Source organism: Numenius arquata, chromosome 6, assembly GCF_964106895.1.
Source record: "Numenius arquata chromosome 6, bNumArq3.hap1.1, whole genome shotgun sequence".
NCBI classification, from domain to species: Eukaryota; Metazoa; Chordata; class Aves; order Charadriiformes; family Scolopacidae; genus Numenius; species Numenius arquata.
This window is the reverse complement of record NC_133581.1, coordinates 8,164,888-8,184,422: the sequence shown is the minus strand read 5'-3', so window position 1 is coordinate 8,184,422 and position 19,535 is coordinate 8,164,888. Positions and strand designations below refer to the sequence as shown.

Genomic DNA, 19,535 nt, shown 5'->3' with positions numbered 1-19,535 from the left:
GGAAAAGGTGCCTACAGGCATTAGTCCAAAGTCCTTTCCTTGGCATCACCTTTGATTTCAAAGACCATATACACTTCGAGTTCTGTTAAGTGAACTGCTGAGTCTTTTCCTCTTCTGTCATGTTTGTTTTAAGCAGTCAGCAAGTAGGCTGGAGAGGGCAGACCTACACAAACACACTCCCATACTGGTTCTTTTCTTCTCTCTTTCTAGGTCCCATCGTTATTCTCTGGCCTGTGCTGGTATTGTGATGGCTAAGACATGATAATTATTTTTTAATGTATATTTGGGGAAGGAGCTGAGTCCAATGTACCTGAAATATTATGAGGACTATGTCCTCTTATGTTTTCTGCAGGTGGAGCGTGTTTCTTTGCTACTGGCCTCCCTTGGAGAAGACCAGACTTTGTGTGTGCATGTAGTTGGCTACACGGAGAGCAGGTCTCCAGCAGAACCCAATTGCTAAGCTATTTGGCAGCACAGTTTTAAGGTGCCAGAGGCTTCTTGAAGAGGCACGCTGAGATAAGATGGTGGGCACTGAGTCCAGTTACCTGAATTAGTAACTATCTATTATCCAAGCAGCTTTACCCCTCTCTTCCTCTGCATATTACTCAGTCACTCAACAAATATACTTGTGACTGATGACAGTGAGAAAAAAACTGTTGGGAAATCATTCAGAAAATGAAGATAAAAACTTGGTAGTTGGCATCTTAATAGCATTTTCCATTTTGGGTTTATCGACAATATAACCTAAGCCTCAGGCTGTTTCTGTGAAGTAAAAACGTGCAGTTATGCCCATTTCACAGATAAGAAAACTGGTAAAACTGATTTGTCCTAGGGAAGCAGGAAGCAGAGCTAGGAGGAAAACCTCCTCTGCCTGCCTCCTGTCTTTGTTTTTAAGCCCCCCTGTACTTGCATGAACATTTCTGTGAGGCAAATGATTTTTCACTGCCAACAGCTATACAAATAGACTTTCAACACCATGTACTTGAAATCCTCTGGCACAGTTTGTATCCACATACAAAGTCATCGACTGGGAGACCAGGTCTCCAGCTGAATCTAAATGCTAAGTTATTCAACAGTGTATACACACAGTATGGCACACCAGTCAGTAATGAATGAGAAGAGATAACAAAAAAAAGCAGGAATATGTTGTAAAGCAATGCCACTAAGGTTTATGTACAGATATATTTTTAATATCTTGGCCTGTCTTTAAAGCAGCTTCCTGCTGGGTCATACCTGGGCTTCCAGCTGTCATGTGGAATATGTTTGTTGTTGCCTTAGTATTACAGAAAAGGCACCTATTTCTTGAAAACAGAAAGAACAGACTGGGCAGAAGGGCTCATGTGCCTTTGCAGATACTTCCGAAGTACTCTGCAAGATGGGCACTCGAAGTACTCTGCAAGATGGGCACTCGTACAGCTCCTGAACTAGCCCCAGGGAAAAGACAGGAGTGATAAGTGAGGCTGTGAAATTCATATGATACTCAGAGACCAGTACTGATAGTAATGGTGTCTGAGTATTCTTTGTAATGCTGGAAGTGCTGCTGAAAAAGCTATGGAAACTTCTGGCTTAGACCTCAATTTTTTCTCCAGCTAGAGCCCATGGAAAACACCAGGTTAATATTGGAAGCACAGGATTGGACGTTTGCTGATGAAACAGCTCTATGTTTCTACTAGGACTGTGTACACTGCTTATAAAGATTTACAGCAGAGATCCCTGAATTAGTATTGATCAAGCTAGCATGGGTATCAGTAGCTCTTTGGCCCCAACAATATGGGGATCTTCACTGGAATTAAACTTGCTTTGTAGCAGAATTTTTAAGGGAGGTGCTTTAGTTTTTTACTTGCCTGCATTAATTCAGTGTAATTTCACTTGTTTTCCACTCCTGGAAGATAAAAAATCTTAAATTCTTTTGTATATATCCCCTCTTAACATAAGCTCATAATAATGCTGGTATTTTGAAAAAGTTCTTTTTTCTGGACTCATTGGTGCCAGGTTTGCTCGTTAAGTATCTTTATAACAATCTTTCCCACGTGATTTTAGCAGCTCATATCAAAGTCCTAAAAAACAATGCTTTATAGTTCTGGAGCTGAGTTTCCTTCCAAATTTCCAAGTAGCTCAGAGCTTGTTAAATCACATCAAATCATATCGTTCCAAAGGGAAGGAAGACTGTTGGCGAGCACCTCATCCATTTTTCACAGGTGTACAGCAGAGACCTGAGGGAAACACAGTTTGAGAATATTGGAGAAGAAGACAGAGGGCCGTAGACTCTGGAGCGAGCACTGATACTGCAACAGCACCATCAATGGATCTGGGGCTTGTCACTGTTCCTACCAGAGCAGCTATGTCTTGCTGCCGAACGCCTGAACTACCCCTGCTGAAAAGGTTGAGGGTTGTGCATTAATATCATCATGACAAAAAAAGAGTATATTATTGCTTGGTGGGGAAGAGGAGGCCGGGAAGGTGAATGCCTCCCTCTGCTCTTGGCTCCCCAGGCTTTCTGCCAGGTCGCTGGCTACATCTTCTGATCATTAAAGTGCAGAAAAAGTGCAAGAGGTTGGGAGGAGGCTCAAAGTGCAATTGGAAAGTCAATCACAGTCCTGACATCCCCTCCCTCCATCAGAGCCAGGAGCCCTTCCAAAGTGCTAGCAATGTCGGCTGGTATAAAACCCTTTACAGGAGTTCACTGAGGTGGTGCACTGTCACGTTTCCTCTTTTGTATTGTGAAGATTAGGGGTTTGGGGGGAAGAGTTATATAGCACCTAAAAAGAACCATGAGAGCAATGCAATTTTTAATATACACTATTTCTTTTTTTCACACGGGTGTTTGTGTAGGGTGGGTGCTGATATTGTTACTTCCACCTTTTCTCAGGATTTACTCCTGAGCAGAGACTTGTGCCTCTCTGAGAAGTGCCTGAATGCTTGCAGTGACTTCATGGCAGTGGACATACAGCACATTCATTGTGCTGAAGAGAAGATTAGCTATAGGGAGATTGAGTCGCTTGCCCAAAGCCAGAAAATCTGTATCGCTTCTTAAGTTTCTGCAATCATCTTCAGTCCTCTTGGCAATATATTATTTTCCTTTCCCTTGGAATTTTCCCTTCATCTTCGGTTGGACTAGATGATCTTAAAAGGTCCCTTCCAACCTAGGTGATTCTGTGATTCTGTGAAATGTGTGTAGAAACATTACAACCTTATATCAGCTTTCCAGAGGGTGAAATCACTGATCACTTATACCTGGCTAAAGGCAATGCAGTTGCCAACGCTCAGAGTGGTTTCCTTACTGGTTTTGTTTGGTTTGCTGTGAAATTCCTGCTGCGAATGTTTAAGTCCTTGGAATTATTGGGTGGTTTGTTTGGTTTTTTTTTTTTTTTTTCATTAGTACCTGAGATAAAGGACAATGAGACACTTTGATTCGAAAATCCGTAACACAGCTGGAGTCAGGAGGTTCCACCCCCCTTCCCACCCACCGCCTCGCAAGCCAAGCTCCAGGCTCTGCCAGCTCGGGGTTGCTGGTGTCACTTTCCCGTTCCGCAATGTGCAAACAGCCCGGTGACGTAGCGGGGTAACGCTGTTTGAACAGCCCCTTCAGTCAAGGATTTTTCTAAAATAAACTGTAAGGGAAATGATGGAGATGCATGTGAGTGTGATACCGCATAGTGTGAGGGGAATAGAAAATGCAACGTGTTACGGCCAGAAATGAGGCAGGAACATTTTCTGAGCAGGTCTGGCTGGATGAGCTAGCTGGTGGTTGCAGAGGCAAGAGAGGACAGGCTTTGCAGGATGGATGGAGTTGGTACCCTCCTGGGAGTGATCTATAGAAGAAGGAGGGTAAAGGGATGCCCCTGCCCTTTTGTCTCATCTTATAGATGTTACTTAACATTGATTAACAACCTGAAGTCTCCCTCTCCACCTTTCCTTTTGCTCCATACGCTTGTACCAGTCCTCTAACCCCACTTTCACCTTAGCCATGGAGCAGTTCTCTCTGCCTGGGTGGGCAGACAGCTGCCTTCTCCTGTGAAGCAAATGGAGTGTTTCATCCATTACACACTGTGAAAAATTAAGGCCTTCCTCGCTTTTCCATCACATAGTGTCATAATTTCCTGCAGATTGCTTCATATCTTCAGATCTGTCTTTTCATCTGACAGCACCTTCCACGCTCTGCTTTCTCAAAATCCCCTGTGAAATTCACCCATTTTGAGCAGATCGCTCTTAAACAATTTGCTGCTGGAGGAAAGGACTTGTGAGTTATTTCTAGGGGACTACTATCGCTTGTGGAGACTCGAAGCATGTGTTTCATCTGTCATTTCCTAGGGCATGCTTTGAGATGACCTCCTGGGTTGAGACCAGGCACTTTTGATCATCCCTGCATAGATGCGGACCATGGCATTTCTTTGCAAGCTGGAATAGTGGTGATCTTCGTCAGTCCTTAGACATTGTGCCAAACGAGAGACTTGTATTTGACCTTGAAGTTCTTCCTGATAATTCAAGATTCTTTGGGCTGGATTTTTTGGGCTGTCTCTATTGACCTGTGGCACTGAGGGGCTGGATTCCAGTAAGTGTTTCTAAAGTGGCTGGTGTCTGTGAGCTGGGGCATCTCTGAAACCTGAGGAAGAGCGGATGAAGGAGGAAGCTCCTTCAGCAAGGCATGAAGGACAGTGAGACCTCAAGGACTCTACGTCTCTGGGATGGCTCCTGGTAAGGGAGGCTGAATCACTGCCTTGAGGATCGCTCTTGGTCTGTACTGCTTGAGGCATTCCAGCAGGTAACAGCAAATGCAGGAACACAGGTTTTATTTCTCAGATAGGGTTTCCTTCATGCTGAGTTACACCTTTTTCCATGCTGGTGTGCGAACACTTCAACTCCTGCGTGGGGCTCCTCTTCCAGAAGGTTCTGCCCTTGCCACCGTCTCGTGGTGGCCGGGCCAAGCAGGTCACACACAGCTGACAAGCGTGGCAGTGGGTGCTATTTGCCTCTAAGTCCTGGCCAGGCACCAGGAGCAAAGGAATGGAGACTACAGTAGTGGTAGCTGCGTTTGCTTGGGGCTCGTGTTACCCTGCTAAGCCCCCATGGAGGCAAACATCCCCAGAGTAGCTGTATGCGTGCATTCCTCCAGAGCCCGCTGCCCCCAGCGACACCTTCGTGTGACAAAGTGAAACTTATCAAGCCCCAAAATGCTCTTCTTTCAGATGGTCACCTTCTGAACGGCCTCTGTCTGCAGAGCAACTCCAGTCAAGTGGAAAACATGACTTATCCCGGTATATCTCATCAAAGAGACCGAAACCTTTATCAGAAGATTATCAAAATGCTTGAATCTGGAATCAGCTTTGTGCTATATAAAGCAACTTTTGATAGAAGCATTGGTGTGAATGAAGATTAAAATAATAAAAAAGGGTTTAATTTTCAGTTGCAAAGGGAAGGTTTTGGGGTCGCTTGTTTAATTATTTATTTATTTTTACAATCTCAGAAGAATTTATGAGGAAGATTCCCTTTGAGCTGTTCAGCTCAGCTAAAGAAGGTAGACGTTTCATGGGAAATATTTATTAGCTCTGACACTTCAGTCAGCCAGTGTTAGACATGCCAGCCAGTCTCTATTTTCTTGCTGGTATTGCACCAGTTATTGCAATACACAGAAAAATCCCTGCCACGTGACACCCACGGCCGCCTGATGGGAGGAAATGCACAGCGACACTCATATTGGGAATATACTGAGTTTCTTCACTTTGCCTGGAAGCAGCTCCCAGAAAAACAGTATTAAACGCTGATGTCTCAACGGTGGTCCCAAAGGTGGCGGTGACTGCTGCAGTGTGGGTCGGCAGGTTGCCCGATCCCTGCTGCAAGCAGGAGGCTATAAGCTCCTGGGCTGCCCCTCTGCAGGGGACTGTGTCCTTGTCCCCGTGTGTCACTGACTCAGCAGGTCCCACACCTGGTCCCACTGCTGGAGGGGGCCCGCAAGGACAGCCGCCGGGAATGGCTGGTGAGAGAAGTGGAAGCAGCACCTTTCCCCGCACTTGGCACGTACAGGCTGTTGATGAACCATTAATAACTCCTGTACGGTCATCAGGTGTAACCAGGAAGGGCTACTGAATAACCCAGTGTGTTTTAGTGGCTACGTTGCTATCTCTCTGGATAATATTTTACTTTTGGTTTTAAGTTTTTGCTGTCCTTGCATCATGTTACAGTGGAATAAACTGTTCTCTCCAGCGCAGAGAGTGTTGAGGGAAGGATGCGTAAGAAGCCACAGGAAGTTACTAAAAATCCTTTCATTTCCCAGAAACTCTGAGCCCTCACACTGAACTGTGCTATATGTCACTGGCACATCAGCCCATCCAAAATGTGCTCTTCAGTGAGAAATAGGTCCTTGTGAAATGTGAGGGAGACAGCACTGGGGGCTAAAGTCCTCAGCTCCTTCGTGAAGCTGACCCAGGGGGGGCAGCAGCCGTGAAATTTTCTTTTCCCTTTGCTGCCAATGTGCCCTGGCTCTGACCCGGGGAAACCTCTTCAAGAGGAGTCCAATTCAGGTCACGACTTGGCAAGCCCTTCACTGCACCAGGACTTCGGTTTCAAGGTTCACTCTGGGCAAAACTCAACCTCTCCTGTGTCGATATGGCAGCCCTCTGGCACCAGGCTGTTGGACAAAAAGAGGCAATACGGCATTTTCTTGAGCTCTTGGTTCTCCTTGACCAGCAGATCTCTCTCTATGCTTTTCTCTTTCCCCTGCTGAGATCACCACCCTGTGTTGTGTGTCAATGAGGAAGAAAAAATTAGGTGCTGGACCAGTTTCCCGGTAAAATCCATCCCCCATCTCCTCTGTGGGGCAAAACACTGCAGTACGGGCAGCAGAAATCATGAATCCTGCTCTGCCACTGAACTCAGCAAGGAGCTGGCATTGGGAAGAGGGCTGGGAGGCTGAGCAAGAAGTGAAGAAGCAGAGCTCCTCCAGGGGCTGGGAAAACTATCCTGAGGTCTGAAAGGGAAGCAAACGCTTTGTATGTGGTTGGATTTATTTCTGGGCTTCACTACATGTACATCCATGGGGAGCTGGGTAAAGGTTTAGGGTCAGCTGCATGGGTCAGAAAAGCCAAGGAAAATTCCTTAGGAAGGGCAGAATGAATTTTCCTTGATGGGAAGGGGGTCTGCTCCATCAGAAGGAGGAAGGGTGGGCTAGTATGAGGGGGAGGAGGCATCTCCTACACAGCTACCCGTGCCACTTCTCCATGGCACAGGGCAAGAGTGTCCTCTGGCAAACAAGTGTGCAGGGCTGTCTTCTGCGGTTAATGAGTACAACAGGGAATGGCCCCTTCAGGGCCAGCATTACCCCGCAAAGCACCACCCCTTGTGATTTTCCAAGCAGAAGGGCACTGGGGAACAGCGGCTCTGGCGCAGCGTTGCAGGGCTTCACGGGATTACTTATTCACTGTGTTCCTGGAACAGCTCCAGGCTTCTCGTCTCTGCCTCCAGTCTACAAATTCACCAAGAATCCACAGGGCTCACAATCCCCAGAGGCAAGAGAAGACAGTAGGAAGGTGATTCATATTGCAAATCACACTGTCTCCAAAGGACCTGCAGGGCTCTGGAAAGACTGAACCGGTATCCTCCTTTCTTCTACCTCCCTAACGCTTAATCAGGGTAATTAAGGCAGCAGCCTCAGTCTGGATGGATTTCATTGCCGGGGCCATTGGAGGTAAATACATAAAGTAGTGCTTGTTGGTGAAAGCAGATCGCTGTGTTTCCTTCTTGTTCAGCTAACGGGCAGGTCTCGGTGGTAAAGCTGAGAGTCTCTCGATGGGGGCTGCTTGTTGAAAGTGCATTCTTCTTTATTAAAGTGGAAAACGTCATCAGAGCTGGCTCACGGAGCTCCTGGAGAGGCAGCACTGCAGTTTGGTCAGCTGAGGTCATCGCCCTGTGATTTCCTCCAGTCTAATTGCAGCAGGACAGGGCAAAACCCTGATAGGAAGAGACGGAGTGGAATATGTTGGCTGCAGATACAAACCGGCGAGTAACGGCCGGGCAGCAAAACCTCACGTGTCTGGTGCCTGGGGGTCCTGGCAGGCTGTCGGGGTCGTGGCTCTGGGGGGTTGGGGACGCGATTTGCGGGATGGGAGGGGTGGAGACATGGCTTTTTGCAGTGAAGAAGGTCTGAACGAATGACCTTTGCATTATCTTAGGGTAAGACGCATTTGCAGTTGTGGTGGTAATTTCAGTGCAGGCGTGCTACGCAGCAGGCTTTAATCTGGGAGAAAGTAGGTTAGCCGTATATAAAAAAAGTAAAAGGAGAAAAGCGTGATTTTGTTCTAGATATTTTTAGAGCATGTACTGCTCAAACCCAGCTTTGTTTTAAACAACAAAATGCAGCCACTGGTCTCATTTCTTCTCTGAAGTCTCATCAGATTTAGTGGAGTATCAAATACCAAGACAAGAGCCTCGAGGTCGCCGCTGCCTGAAAGGCCAGGTAAACCTGCCAGATGGCTGAGATGCCCAGCCCAAGCCTGCATGCCAGGTCTCACTTTAAGATCTGCTGAGATTTGGCAGTTTCCCTCACCAGGAGCAGCCTGTGGTCCCGGTGCAGGTGTGCATTTCCTGGGAAGGACCAAGATGAGTTCTACCCTGCAGCCCCTTATTACTCATCACCCAAAATGTGCAAGTGGGGCAAGGTGTGGCATCTCAGCAACATCCAGCCCTGGAGGTGCCTGTTGCTTGGGGTGTTGGCTTCCCCAAGATGGGGGACCATGCTCAGGAAGGACCTTCCATGGGAGAGAGGAATATCACCAACCCCTCCATGCCAGCTTGCCTTTCTCCTCCTCTGTCCTTGCTGACTTTAAAGAACTCAGTGGACGTGGTAGCCCTGTGCTGAGGCTGGCAATGGGATGTCTATCCTGGAAGGATTCACTAAACCTCCTCTGAGACATTCCATTAATAACTGGGCTCAGGTCAGCGACAGTTGTGTTCGCTGCTTGGACGCCTTTGCTTTTGTTGGCACAGTTGTAGTTGAGCCACTTCAGGATAAACTTCTTTTACAAGGGCATGTGGATAGTTGAAAGCACAGTTTCAGAGCAGCCATTCACCTTAGCATTCTGCCCCGGCTCCTGTGTGAGGCCATGATTTGTGTGAAGTCTCCCTGTCCAGGTGCCAGCATCATGTGCTGCCCGGCCATGCAGCAAGCATCTCCCATGGGTGCCCTGGAATTGGGCTCAGCCTGGGAGGATACAGGCTGGGGAGCTCCAGCTGGGATCAGAAATGTCTTTCCTTGTTTAAAAGTACTTCACTGACCCCAGGGTGTCAGAGAGCAAGATTTTCCATTCTGTCATCTGTGTCCAGCCTGGGGCTTTTCTAAGAGGGGCAACGCACTTTTCACCGGCAGACAGGGCTATTTTCCGCCTTGCTGTTCCCTCTTGGGAGCTTGGACATAGACGTGTGCAAGGTACCTGGGCAGGGCTTCAGGCCTTTGGTCCCTGTGAACCCCGACATGGGACAGCTTCTGGGGTGGGACAGCTTTCCTGTGGAACTGGGATGGTTTTGGTACCAAGCTTGTTTCATGGCTTGTGTTTGTTAGAGCCGAAGCAGTTTTCATGTTCCCAAGGAGGCTACAAACCCACCTGAAGTTCATTAAACAACTCAAGAGGCAACATAGATAATGACGGAGTTTCTGTTTAGTAAATTACATTCCTGTGACCTTGATCTGTTTTCAGAGTGTTTTGGAGAAAGCATGGCTTAAGCACCTCTGAAAAACAGCAGAGATGCTGCCCTTTTGAATCCCGTGTAATGATCCAGCCTGGCTCAGGCTCCGGCACAAATATTGTGCATCTCCTCTAAGCTACTGCTTCTGTGGCCATGGGACAAGCTCAGCATCTTCAACTCAGGAAACAGTGACCTGCTGTGACTCCAGATGGAAAGAATGGGAGAGAAACATGCTTAATGACAATGGCAACTTTCAGTAACCACCAAATGGGGCCTGGAAATGTACTCGAAAGCAGGTCATCATCTATAAGGATGTCCTTCCTGGTCAATAAAGCTGAGCAGGAGGTTGGACTAGAGACCTCCTGAGGGTCCTTCCAACTTGAATTTTGCTGTGATCCCATGTGTGTTTTCTAGCCCTGCTATGGCAGCAGCCTGGGCCATGGCAGGGCATGGGTATTGACCATGGATGACTGGGGGATGATCTGACTCTTATGCCAGGCCTAAAGATTTGGGAAGGGACAGCTGAGGTTCACCCAGAGGTGGTAGAACAGCAGGGTCTGCAGCATGCCTGGGCTTCTCCACATCTTACTGCAAGGTCACACACCAGTCACATGCAGTCCAAGGTTAGATAAAACAGTCCACTTACGGAGGGAACATGCTGTCTCCTTGTCCTTATGGCTAAAGCAGCTCCTGCTGGCCACTGCCAGGGTCACGTTACTGGACGGAGTTTGGCTTGTTTAGGACACGAGGCACTTCTTATGTTCCAAGCTCTGCACAAAGTGAAGGTCTTTGGAAGTTGCTGTCTACCCATCCAGTGCATGGACCATGATGACCATGATCCCTGCTTCTCCCGGGGTCTCTCAGCCAAGGGTTTGCCGACAGCTCGGACCTGTTGCAGCCTGGTGGGCTCCGTATGGCTGCTGCTTGCTCTGTGCTAATTACCATTGCAGTGGCCACCCTGCCAAGATCCCTCCTTATTTGAATTGCCTGCTCAAAGTGGCCTGAGTCGTGAAGAGACTGTGAGCAATCCAGTTTTGTCTCCGCACTCTGTGTGTGTGTGTGTAGGGGATGCCACAGCCCCTGCACAATACCTGAGAACATCTCAGATAAAGCAGGCATGAAAACCGGCTAACTACAACCCAATGGAGATCGTTCACCTGGTTTTGCCAGTTATTTTCATCACAGCTGGCACAGTGTTACTCAGCGGGAGTCCCACAGGATCCCTCTCCCATATGCATGCTATACGTCGCTGGCCTTGTTCGATTCTGCTGTGCAAACAGGGCATGTGTGGGTCATGCTATCTTTGTCCCAGGCTATTTATATTGTGTGACTTTGTGTAGAGCACTTCTTCCTCAGCCTTTGGTGGACTTGGCTGAGCTCCTCAGCTCTGACAATTTAACTGCCTTGAGGGCTTTGGCTCTTAAAGAGCACAGTTCATGTCAGGCTGTGGTTGTCTGGAGATCTGGGGTGGGAGCAGTGAAAAATTTACGCCTATGCTCCCCTTCCAAGTGGAGACATTTGGTCCTTGATGGACTCAAGGTGAGCAGGAGCCGTGAGGACTGAGAAGCAACAGAAAACAGGCTGGTTTGGGGCAAACCTGCTTTATTTTGTCTATGTTGCTGCTGTCTCTGCGTCTTAATGTGTGAACAGGGCAATTCCTCTGGAACGGGAGGACACTTAGTGTCGAACACTGACCAAAATCAGCCTTGGTACCTGACGGGCATGAGACAAGGCTCCTATCTTCCTGAGCTGGTGGAGGAGCAAGGCATATGGTGTCCCCATATCTGGTGAGCCCACATCCACTGCCTCTGAGGTTCAGGAAGTCTGAAACTGATGCGATGCCAAAATCCTTCCACCTGGGACAGGTTCTTGGGCCAGGGGACCACACCTCTGAGGTCAGCACAGTCATGCTGACATTGACTTATGTGCTACTCTTCCCTGGCTGGCAGGGCCAGTGTTTGGAGTCTGCCTCTGGCCGGTGGCCGGGAATCTGGGACAGTACAGCTGCCCCCGGGTGACTTTTTGCGTTGTCACTCTGCTCGGACCAGAGGCATTGCCCCTTTGAGCTGTATTACTCTGCCTGTACGTTCCCCCATCGCTGTCTCTCTTCCAGCCTGGTCCCATTTTGGTTTTGAAATACAGAAGGTGGTTTCTTGGCCCATTTTTCATCTTCATTGCTATTTATCTGGTGGCGGATTTGATAGAGATTTTTGGAGAACAAACCTCATTTTTCTGTAAGTAAGATGCTGTTGGTTGTTTTCTTCTGAGTAATGCACCTTGGGGTTGTCTCCTGGTGACTCACACCAGCAGCTGCTGCTTTTTTCCAAAATGTAGTAGAGCTTTCCAGAGCTTCCAACCAGCCACGTAACCACAGGTGAACATGCCTAGTGAAATTCCCACAGTGACTAAAACACTCTTAAGTATCTTTTTTTTGTTTGTTTTTTAAAGAAGGATTAAATGAGAGGGCGTTTCCAACTTATGAGCCACCAGACATACACTGTTATCTATGACTGTGTCTCCTGAAGGGCTCATCCAGCTCTTGTATGTAGTTGATCTCTGTCTAAATGACTCACGTGGATATAGCTCCCTTGTGCCCCCAGCCTAATTTCCTCTCAGATGACTTGACAGTTGATGTATTGGGAGGAAGTTAGCTGGCCAGCCCCTTTATCATCTGTTGTATTTGCCAACAGATGCGTTTAGATGAGAGCTGAGAAAGGCAGTGAGGTGGGTGATCAGCCTCCTCTTCTCTGGTCCCTGGTGCGCAGGAGGCAGCAGCGGTATCTCTCCTGCCTTCAAGAAGACAGGCTGCTGATAACCTCTAATGCCTGAGGACCACCCCTCTTTTATAGATGTCCTCTATAAAACCACTGCTTTTCTGCTTTAGTATTTCCAAGTCAAGCCCGGAGAACCAAAATTGCTCCAGAGACCTCTCCTGTGAGTGGGGATGCTTTGCACCTCGTGCAAGGGTACTTGGTCATGGTCCAAAGGTGCTTTACTGCTTAACCTGAGAGGGGGAAGAGAAACAGTCCAATATCATACAAATCATCCCTCAGTCTTCCTGCAGCAGTGCTTTCGGTGTTTTCCCCAGTTCCGGCTTGCACCGTGGTGTTGTTCCTCCTGATAAGTTCCCCATGACACTCAAATTCCTCCTCTGAGTGTGCCTTGGTCAGGCAGAGAAATCTGTGCATTTTGCTCTGTCATTCTTGGCTCCAATGTCATCTCTGGAGCTCGAGAGCGGGCTGGTGCCAAGCATGGCAGGGCTCTGAAGCTGCATTTTTCTGCTGTTCCCCTAATGCCTTACTGCAATGGGGGAAAATGGTCTGTCGTGACGTGCGCTGTTAACCATCTCCAATACTCTCTCTGTTTCAGGTGGTCTAAGCACAGCAGTGGGTTATCCGCTGGACACAGTGAAGGTACCTGTCGGAGCTTTATTTCTGGCCTACAGTCTGAAAACAAACACGCCCCTTTGCTTTCTTCCTTCTTCTTAGAAAACTAGTCGCATGGCAATGCTTTCATCTTTGTTACATTGACATATTTCATTTTATTTGGTTGTGGTGGTTTTATTTATTTTTTTTTTTAAAGTAAATTGTTTGGCAATGCTATTTTATGGTGAATTTTCTGTTTTGATGCTGTGGCATTTGTTGATTTTTTTTTTTTCTTTTAATCTGATGTTTGCATTTCAAAGTTGTCCCTGCATTCCTAGGTGAGAATTCAGACCGAGAGGCATTACAATGGGATTTGGCACTGCATTCAGGAAACATACAGGACAGAAAAAGTAGGTACCTCTCATCAGAATTGCTGATACCAACTACGGATGACTTGTTTCGGAGAAGCAGAGCTGCCTCTGTCAGCTTGGGGAGGGCAGGCAGCGCTTACATACAACCATTTGTCGGGGGAAGGGTCAGGAAGAAATTTAGCTTTGCTGGTGAGCTGGAAGATGGCACCAAGTTTTGGCTCAGCCACGTTAAGGCCAGCGTTGTCAGGCAGATGCTCTCCCACGCCATTCCCTCTTAAAAGCATTCTTTTTTTTTTTTTTTTCCTCTCTTCCCAACTAGGTTTGGGGATTTTACAAAGGCATGTCTGCCTCAGTCCTCTCCGTATCGGTGATTTCTTCTGTTTCGTTTGGCACGTACAGAAACTTCCTCTGTACCATCTGCAAGCTGCGATACGGGGCTGCAGACGCGAAGCCGTCCAAGCTGGACATTTCTCTCGCCGGAGGCGGTGCCGGTGCTGCCCGGGTAGGTAAACAGCCGAGAGGGAAAGCACAACGAGAGAGCTTGTTCACAAGCACAGGAGGCTGGAAACGCAGGGAAAGTTTTCCGTCAGGGGAGCCCGCAACCAGCCCGTCGGGTTTGTTTTCACAGGGGCAGGGGGTCACACTCTGACCGCGCCATCACCTCGCTGATGGGCTCCGTGGAATGGCTGAGTCCTGCCAGATTTGCTCTAGAGCGCCAAAACACTTTACGAACACGCTATTAAGAATGACACGCATCTTGGCAATAAAACGCAGAGAAAGGAAGAAAAACAACCTGGGCAGCAAACTTTCCAAGTGCCTCCGATGGTGTGTTTATGCGAGAAAGACGTAACTCAAAAGAGTCAGGACTCAAAACTCGACGGGGCATCGCTGAGAAGTGATGCCGCCTGGCAAACGGGCACGATCCCAGAGCGGGGAGGTGAGCGAGGCTGATTCCAGGGGCAGTTTCCCAGAAGCAGATGGATTTCTGTGAGCGTTCGCAGCAGAGCTCACCCTGGCGCCCCGATGACGTGCTGGGCAGAAATGCGTGCTCGGTCGCAGGCAATCCTCTTACAGAGCAGTCCAGATGGTCGGGTTTCTAGGTGTTTCCTAGCAGGCAACGACTCTACTTAACACAGGTTAATTTTTCCAAAGCCTTTATGGCCTTAGTTCCAAACACACACACATATAAAAGCTCTGATGTATGCTACCCTATAGCTGAGGACATCCCCTTTCCGTGCCCATCTGGTTTAATAAGTTGTTACAGGTATTTAATATCCCCTGTTGGTTTCTGCCTCGCCTTCCGCTCTGCACAGTGCAGCTCACATGCGTGTCCTGCTGCTGCCGGCTGGGATTTAGCACAGACAGAGGGGAGGAGGCTGGAACTTGCTGGCTTCGGGCAATATTATTGCCTGGAAAGGTGGGAGGCAAGGAATTTGCAGGAAGGGGATCAAAATACTGTTTAAGTGTGGAGGGTTAAAATACCATCCTCTGATGTTACAGGTTGTGTTGATGGCCCCCAGTGAAGTGGCTAAAGTTCGCATGCAGACTCAGAGGAACCCACACCCTTCCCTCGCATCTCCCCAGCCTGTTCCCAAGGCAAAGTACCGAGGTTCTCTGCACTGTCTGAAGGTGATCGCCAAGGAGGAAGGGTTTGGGGGTCTCTACAAGGGCTGCTCTGCGCTACTCTGCAGGGACTGCTCTTCTTCTGCAATATATTTCCTTACCTATTCTGCTCTGTGCGACTGGCTCACACCAGCTGGGAAAAATAAACCAGGTAGGTATCAGAAAGCATCTGGCATTACCTGCAGAAGCGGCTTATTTAGTACCACGCTAAGAGGGAAATCAGGCTCTCGGCAAACATCACCCAGTACCTACGAAACCTCTCCCACATCCGGTCCTCGCGTGGGGGTTGCCGTGTGTTTGTTCCCAGCAGCCTGCGAGCGAGGGCTTCGCCCGCACCACCCTGTCCCTCCCCAGCTGCTCCTCTCCCTGCGGTTTACGGTGCCTCGCATGCGGGTGTGAAATCCTCTTGGCGCAGAAATAGAACGTGTAACGAGAAATGAAACACGGACCAACCCCCCCAGGGGCCATCAGGATCAGTCCAGAGCTTGAAAATAAAGTCCAGGGGCAGAACGTAAAGACCCTTAAGTTTCCTGGTTGAGTTTTGGCTCCAAAAAAAACAGCCACACACTTTGAGAAAAGAACAAATAGGTGACATCCGGCCAAGAGCATCTTTCTGAGAATTATAAAAATGAACAGACGCGGCTGAAGAGGGTGTGGGTGCTCTCAGGCTGCATCACGTGGAGTTTGTGTGGTGTTGAAATAGCCGCTGCCTCTGCTCGAGCCGGTACGATGGGGGCAAAAGTGAGTATGCTGCGAAATCCATTTGTGTGAGATCACTGAAAACTCACAACTGCAAGAGCTGGGCGAAATAACCGCTGAAAAACATGGAAGTGAACCATAGTTAACAAATGATCAGTGCAAGGCTTGAGTTCACCGCTCCTCCCTTCGCTCCTGCAGGTTTCCTGGTTGTGCTGCTGTCTGGTGGTTTCGCTGGAGTCCTGGCCTGGGGCTTAGCTACTCCCATGGATGTCATCAAATCGCGGATGCAGACAGAGGAGTCGGACCAGCACAAGTACAAAGGCCTCGTGCACTGTGCGAGGGAGAGCGTGAGGAGGGAGGGGGCAAAAGTGCTTTTCAAAGGACTGGGTTTAAACTGCATTCGTGCCTTTCCTGTGAACATGGTGGTGTTTGTAACGTATGAAGCTGTACTGAGATTCACAGAGCATTATACAAACAAAAAATAGCTTGTGCCACTCAGTTCAGAGGTGTCTTTTGTGTGGTTTGTTTTTTTTTCCTAACCCAACACTAACAAACAACTGCTGAACGTCCTGCCCTTTGATGGACAGCTAGGAAGCATAGACATTTCAGCACAAAGCTGGGTGACCAACGGCTTTTTGTTTGATTCTTACAGGATTACAAACCCATCGGGGAGCCTTGGACCCATGTACAACCTCCCCTTTATCTCATTAGTGTATTTAGACTGTAGCCACCGCTTAGGCCCTGGAAACATTTGCAAACATTTACGTTGTAAAAAGAGATTTTTGGTAAAGGCTTCATTTTGGTTTCTACTGGCACAGAAAACAATCGTCACAACCAAGGCAAGAGCTGGGGGAAGTCTGTGTAAGTTTTAAGGCTCTCCAGCGAGAGCTGTGATGCGTTGACTCAGTAACTCACACACTTGTGCTTCAGGCTGCAACTTTCCGTTTCCCAGCTGTAATTTTGCCCAAGTGCTCTACAATTACACCCCTTTGGTAGCAGCTGAACTACAAGCCTCCTTGCTTTTTCCTGTCATTATTTAATGAGTGGCAGACATGGCCTATTTACATAATTGTGCTAATGGTCTCATTGAAAGTGAAACCAGGCTCAGGTTCCCATAAACCATGTGATTTTTCTCCCTCTGCATCTCCGAGCCTTACAGCGTCACACGGCGCCGCGGCTTTCCGGGGCTTGGCACAGCTTCGGAGGCAATCTGTTCCCATCCTGGAAGGAGGGTTGGAAAAGATGCAAAACCTCTTTGCTTCTCAAAGGAAAGGCTGCCATAAAATCTGCACGCTAGCGGGGTTAGGCAAGTTAAAGGAGGCTTGCGAAGTTGTAGAGCGTCATTAAGATTTACAGCCTTTAAAAAGTGCATACTCTTCTCCCTTTAAACTACACTGTTAGGAGCAGCCAAATGTTTGGGTTTTTTTTTTTTTTTATCAAAGGTACATTTTGAAAGAATTTCTGACTTTCCTAGCAATTATTTATTTTTCACAAAGATATAAAGTTTCATCAACATATCAGTTGAAAAAAAAAAAAACCCCACACCACCCCCCTCACTATTGCTTCAGAAGTAAAACCCCTAAAAGCAGAAATTTGCTCATCCTGCCTCATGAGCAGCATAAATGTTGTCTGTTTGCCTTTTAATCCCTGGGTGATGACATCTGGATCGAGTCCCTGACAGATTCTGCTGAAAGTGCATTTTTTTTAAGGGAGAGGGAAAACACTATTTTTTAAAGGCGTTTTCATATTGAGGGTTGATGCCCTACTGGTCCCACTGGTCCTACGGCACGGCCTTGACTACACTGACAGTAATTTTGCAGCAGAGAGGACTTGTCAGCTACTTTGGACATATAAAAAGGAATCTTATACTAGAATGACAAGTTTAAATATTTCAGGTGCTACTAGAAAAGAGTAAAGGGGACCTCTTCCAGTCCAGACCAGTAAAAAGCTCCAGAACTGTCCTCCTAAAACCTAAACCTTCAACTGGCTTTTAAAACACGGTCACAGCCATGCTATCAAACAGTCATCATGTTTCTTCTCTACCCAGCTCTTGCAGCTGATCCAAGAGCAGGGTTAAAAGACCAGGCAGGTGCAGCGTATGTCACCTCAAAGGGGAGTGAGATGAAAGATCCAACACAGAACCAGATTCTCTCCCAAAGCACTTACGGCCTCAGCAACCTGCCACCCCGTTGATGTCTGTCTTAGGGCATCAGCACCAAACATCCCTTAGTCAGAAAGTCCTTACAACAGATGATTTAAGTCCTCAAGATTTGAAATTCCTCTCGAAATGGCTCTTAAGAGTCTACTGCCCTCACCTCTTTCTACAAGGGATGCATCTGACTTGAGTGCTGCACGAGCTGAGGAGTGATTTATCCCAGCTCTGCCTGGAATGAAGCTCCTTCATGCTGTATTACTCTCAGCCAACCTTGTTCTTGGGCATTACAGCCTCTCAACAGAGACAGCAAAACAATACCTGCAAATCAGACTAAACATCCATTTATTGTTTGTTAGGCAGTGTTGATACCATCCATGGCCAGCCCAAGGTTTGGAAGTGAAGTTGCTCATCTTTCCTAATAGACTCATGCATTCAGATGACTAAAAATGTCTCCTCCTGTGGGTGTAACTGAAATACAGCCGGTTTTAAGAAACCGGAATTACAGATGAATTGTAAAAATGAGCAGGACCAGCTGCGGAAGTCAGCGCAAGGGGCTGAGAACTGTAAGCCTCAGGGTCCTCAGCACCACATCAAAGCAGGTTCTCATGGGCCTGAACAAATGCTACATGAGAGGTAAGTTGTGTCTTCAGGCAGCTTATTTCAGGAAGGCAACTGCTTTGCAATCCATCCTGTTCCCAAGCCTTTACTGGAAAAAACCACAGAGTGTATGGGTGATAACCTGCCTCAGAGCAAGAACTCACAGCTAATTCACACCCATACAAGCTACCAACAGGCAGAGGAATTGACGGGGTACGTACTGTAAACTCAGGCACATAAAAATGAACCAATTTTTGTTTAATGACGTGACACCACGCACATATTTTGTACTTCACTAAATGAACACCAAGCTTCTGGTCTCTGGCTTCTGGATTTCAGAACCTGACTGCTTTATTTTCGGATTTCTTCGTCTTACCTTGGCCTTCAGTTACTCTGATAATCACAGAACTACTTACTCCGATAAATGAGCTAGCTGAAGGCCAGCTAACAGAATGAAGACACCACATTTGCTGTGCTGATATAGATGCTTTCTTTCAGTAACAAAGTTGGTGGCCTTGAAAAAAAAGAAAATTTTCTTTAGAAGGCACATTCTTCTGCATCTTTTCATGCTGCTGCTAATTCCTGTTTTCTCTGACAGTGTTTATGAAAATCCAAGTAGGTTTCAGCGTGCCCTCTCAGCGTGCCTCTTGGTGACTGTGGAAAAGTCACATGAAGCTATTCAGAATCTGTGTTTTTTGGACCACAGCAATTGTGGAATATCATGTTTCCACTTAAGTACCAGCCTGGAGAAGAGAAGGCTCCAGGGAGACCTTATAGCCTCTTCCAGTACCTAAAGAAGGGGACCTACAGGAGAGATGGGGAGGGACTCTTGATCAGGGAGTGTAGGAATAGGATGACGGGCAATGCTTTTAAACTGAAAGAGGGAAGATTTAGATTAGATATCAGGAAGAAATTCTTTACTGTGAGGGTGGTGAAGCACTGGAACAGGCTGCCCAGGGAAGTTGTGGATGCCCCATCCCTGGAGGTGTTCAAGACCAGGCTGGATGGGGCTTTGAGCAACCTGGTCTAGTGGGAGGTGTCCCTGCCCAT

At 47.7% G+C, this 19,535-nt stretch overlaps 1 protein-coding gene across 1 annotated transcript; it reads left to right on the top strand.

The window, feature by feature from the left end:
- Positions 1-7,653: 7,653 nt before the first annotated feature.
- On the top strand, positions 7,654-16,218 carry SLC25A47 (solute carrier family 25 member 47). Its single transcript, XM_074149675.1, has 6 exons — positions 7,654-7,681; positions 13,045-13,088; positions 13,379-13,450; positions 13,731-13,913; positions 14,912-15,185; positions 15,932-16,218. Exons 1-6 carry the CDS (start codon positions 7,654-7,656, stop codon positions 16,216-16,218), a joined length of 888 nt encoding a protein of 295 aa, XP_074005776.1.
- The last annotated feature ends 3,317 nt before the right edge of the window (positions 16,219-19,535 follow it).

What these genes read in the sequence shown, in the direction of transcription:
- SLC25A47 (XM_074149675.1), top strand. Translation starts at nt 7,654, where the DNA reads ATGGATTTCATTGCCGGGGCCATTGGAG. An exon ending in ATCCGCTGGACACAGTGAAG is followed by an intron (nt 13,089 to 13,378) that starts GTACCTGTCGGA and finishes CTGCATTCCTAG; the next exon opens with GTGAGAATTCAGACCGAGAG. An exon ending in GCGGTGCCGGTGCTGCCCGG is followed by an intron (nt 13,914 to 14,911) that starts GTAGGTAAACAG and finishes CTGATGTTACAG; the next exon opens with GTTGTGTTGATGGCCCCCAG.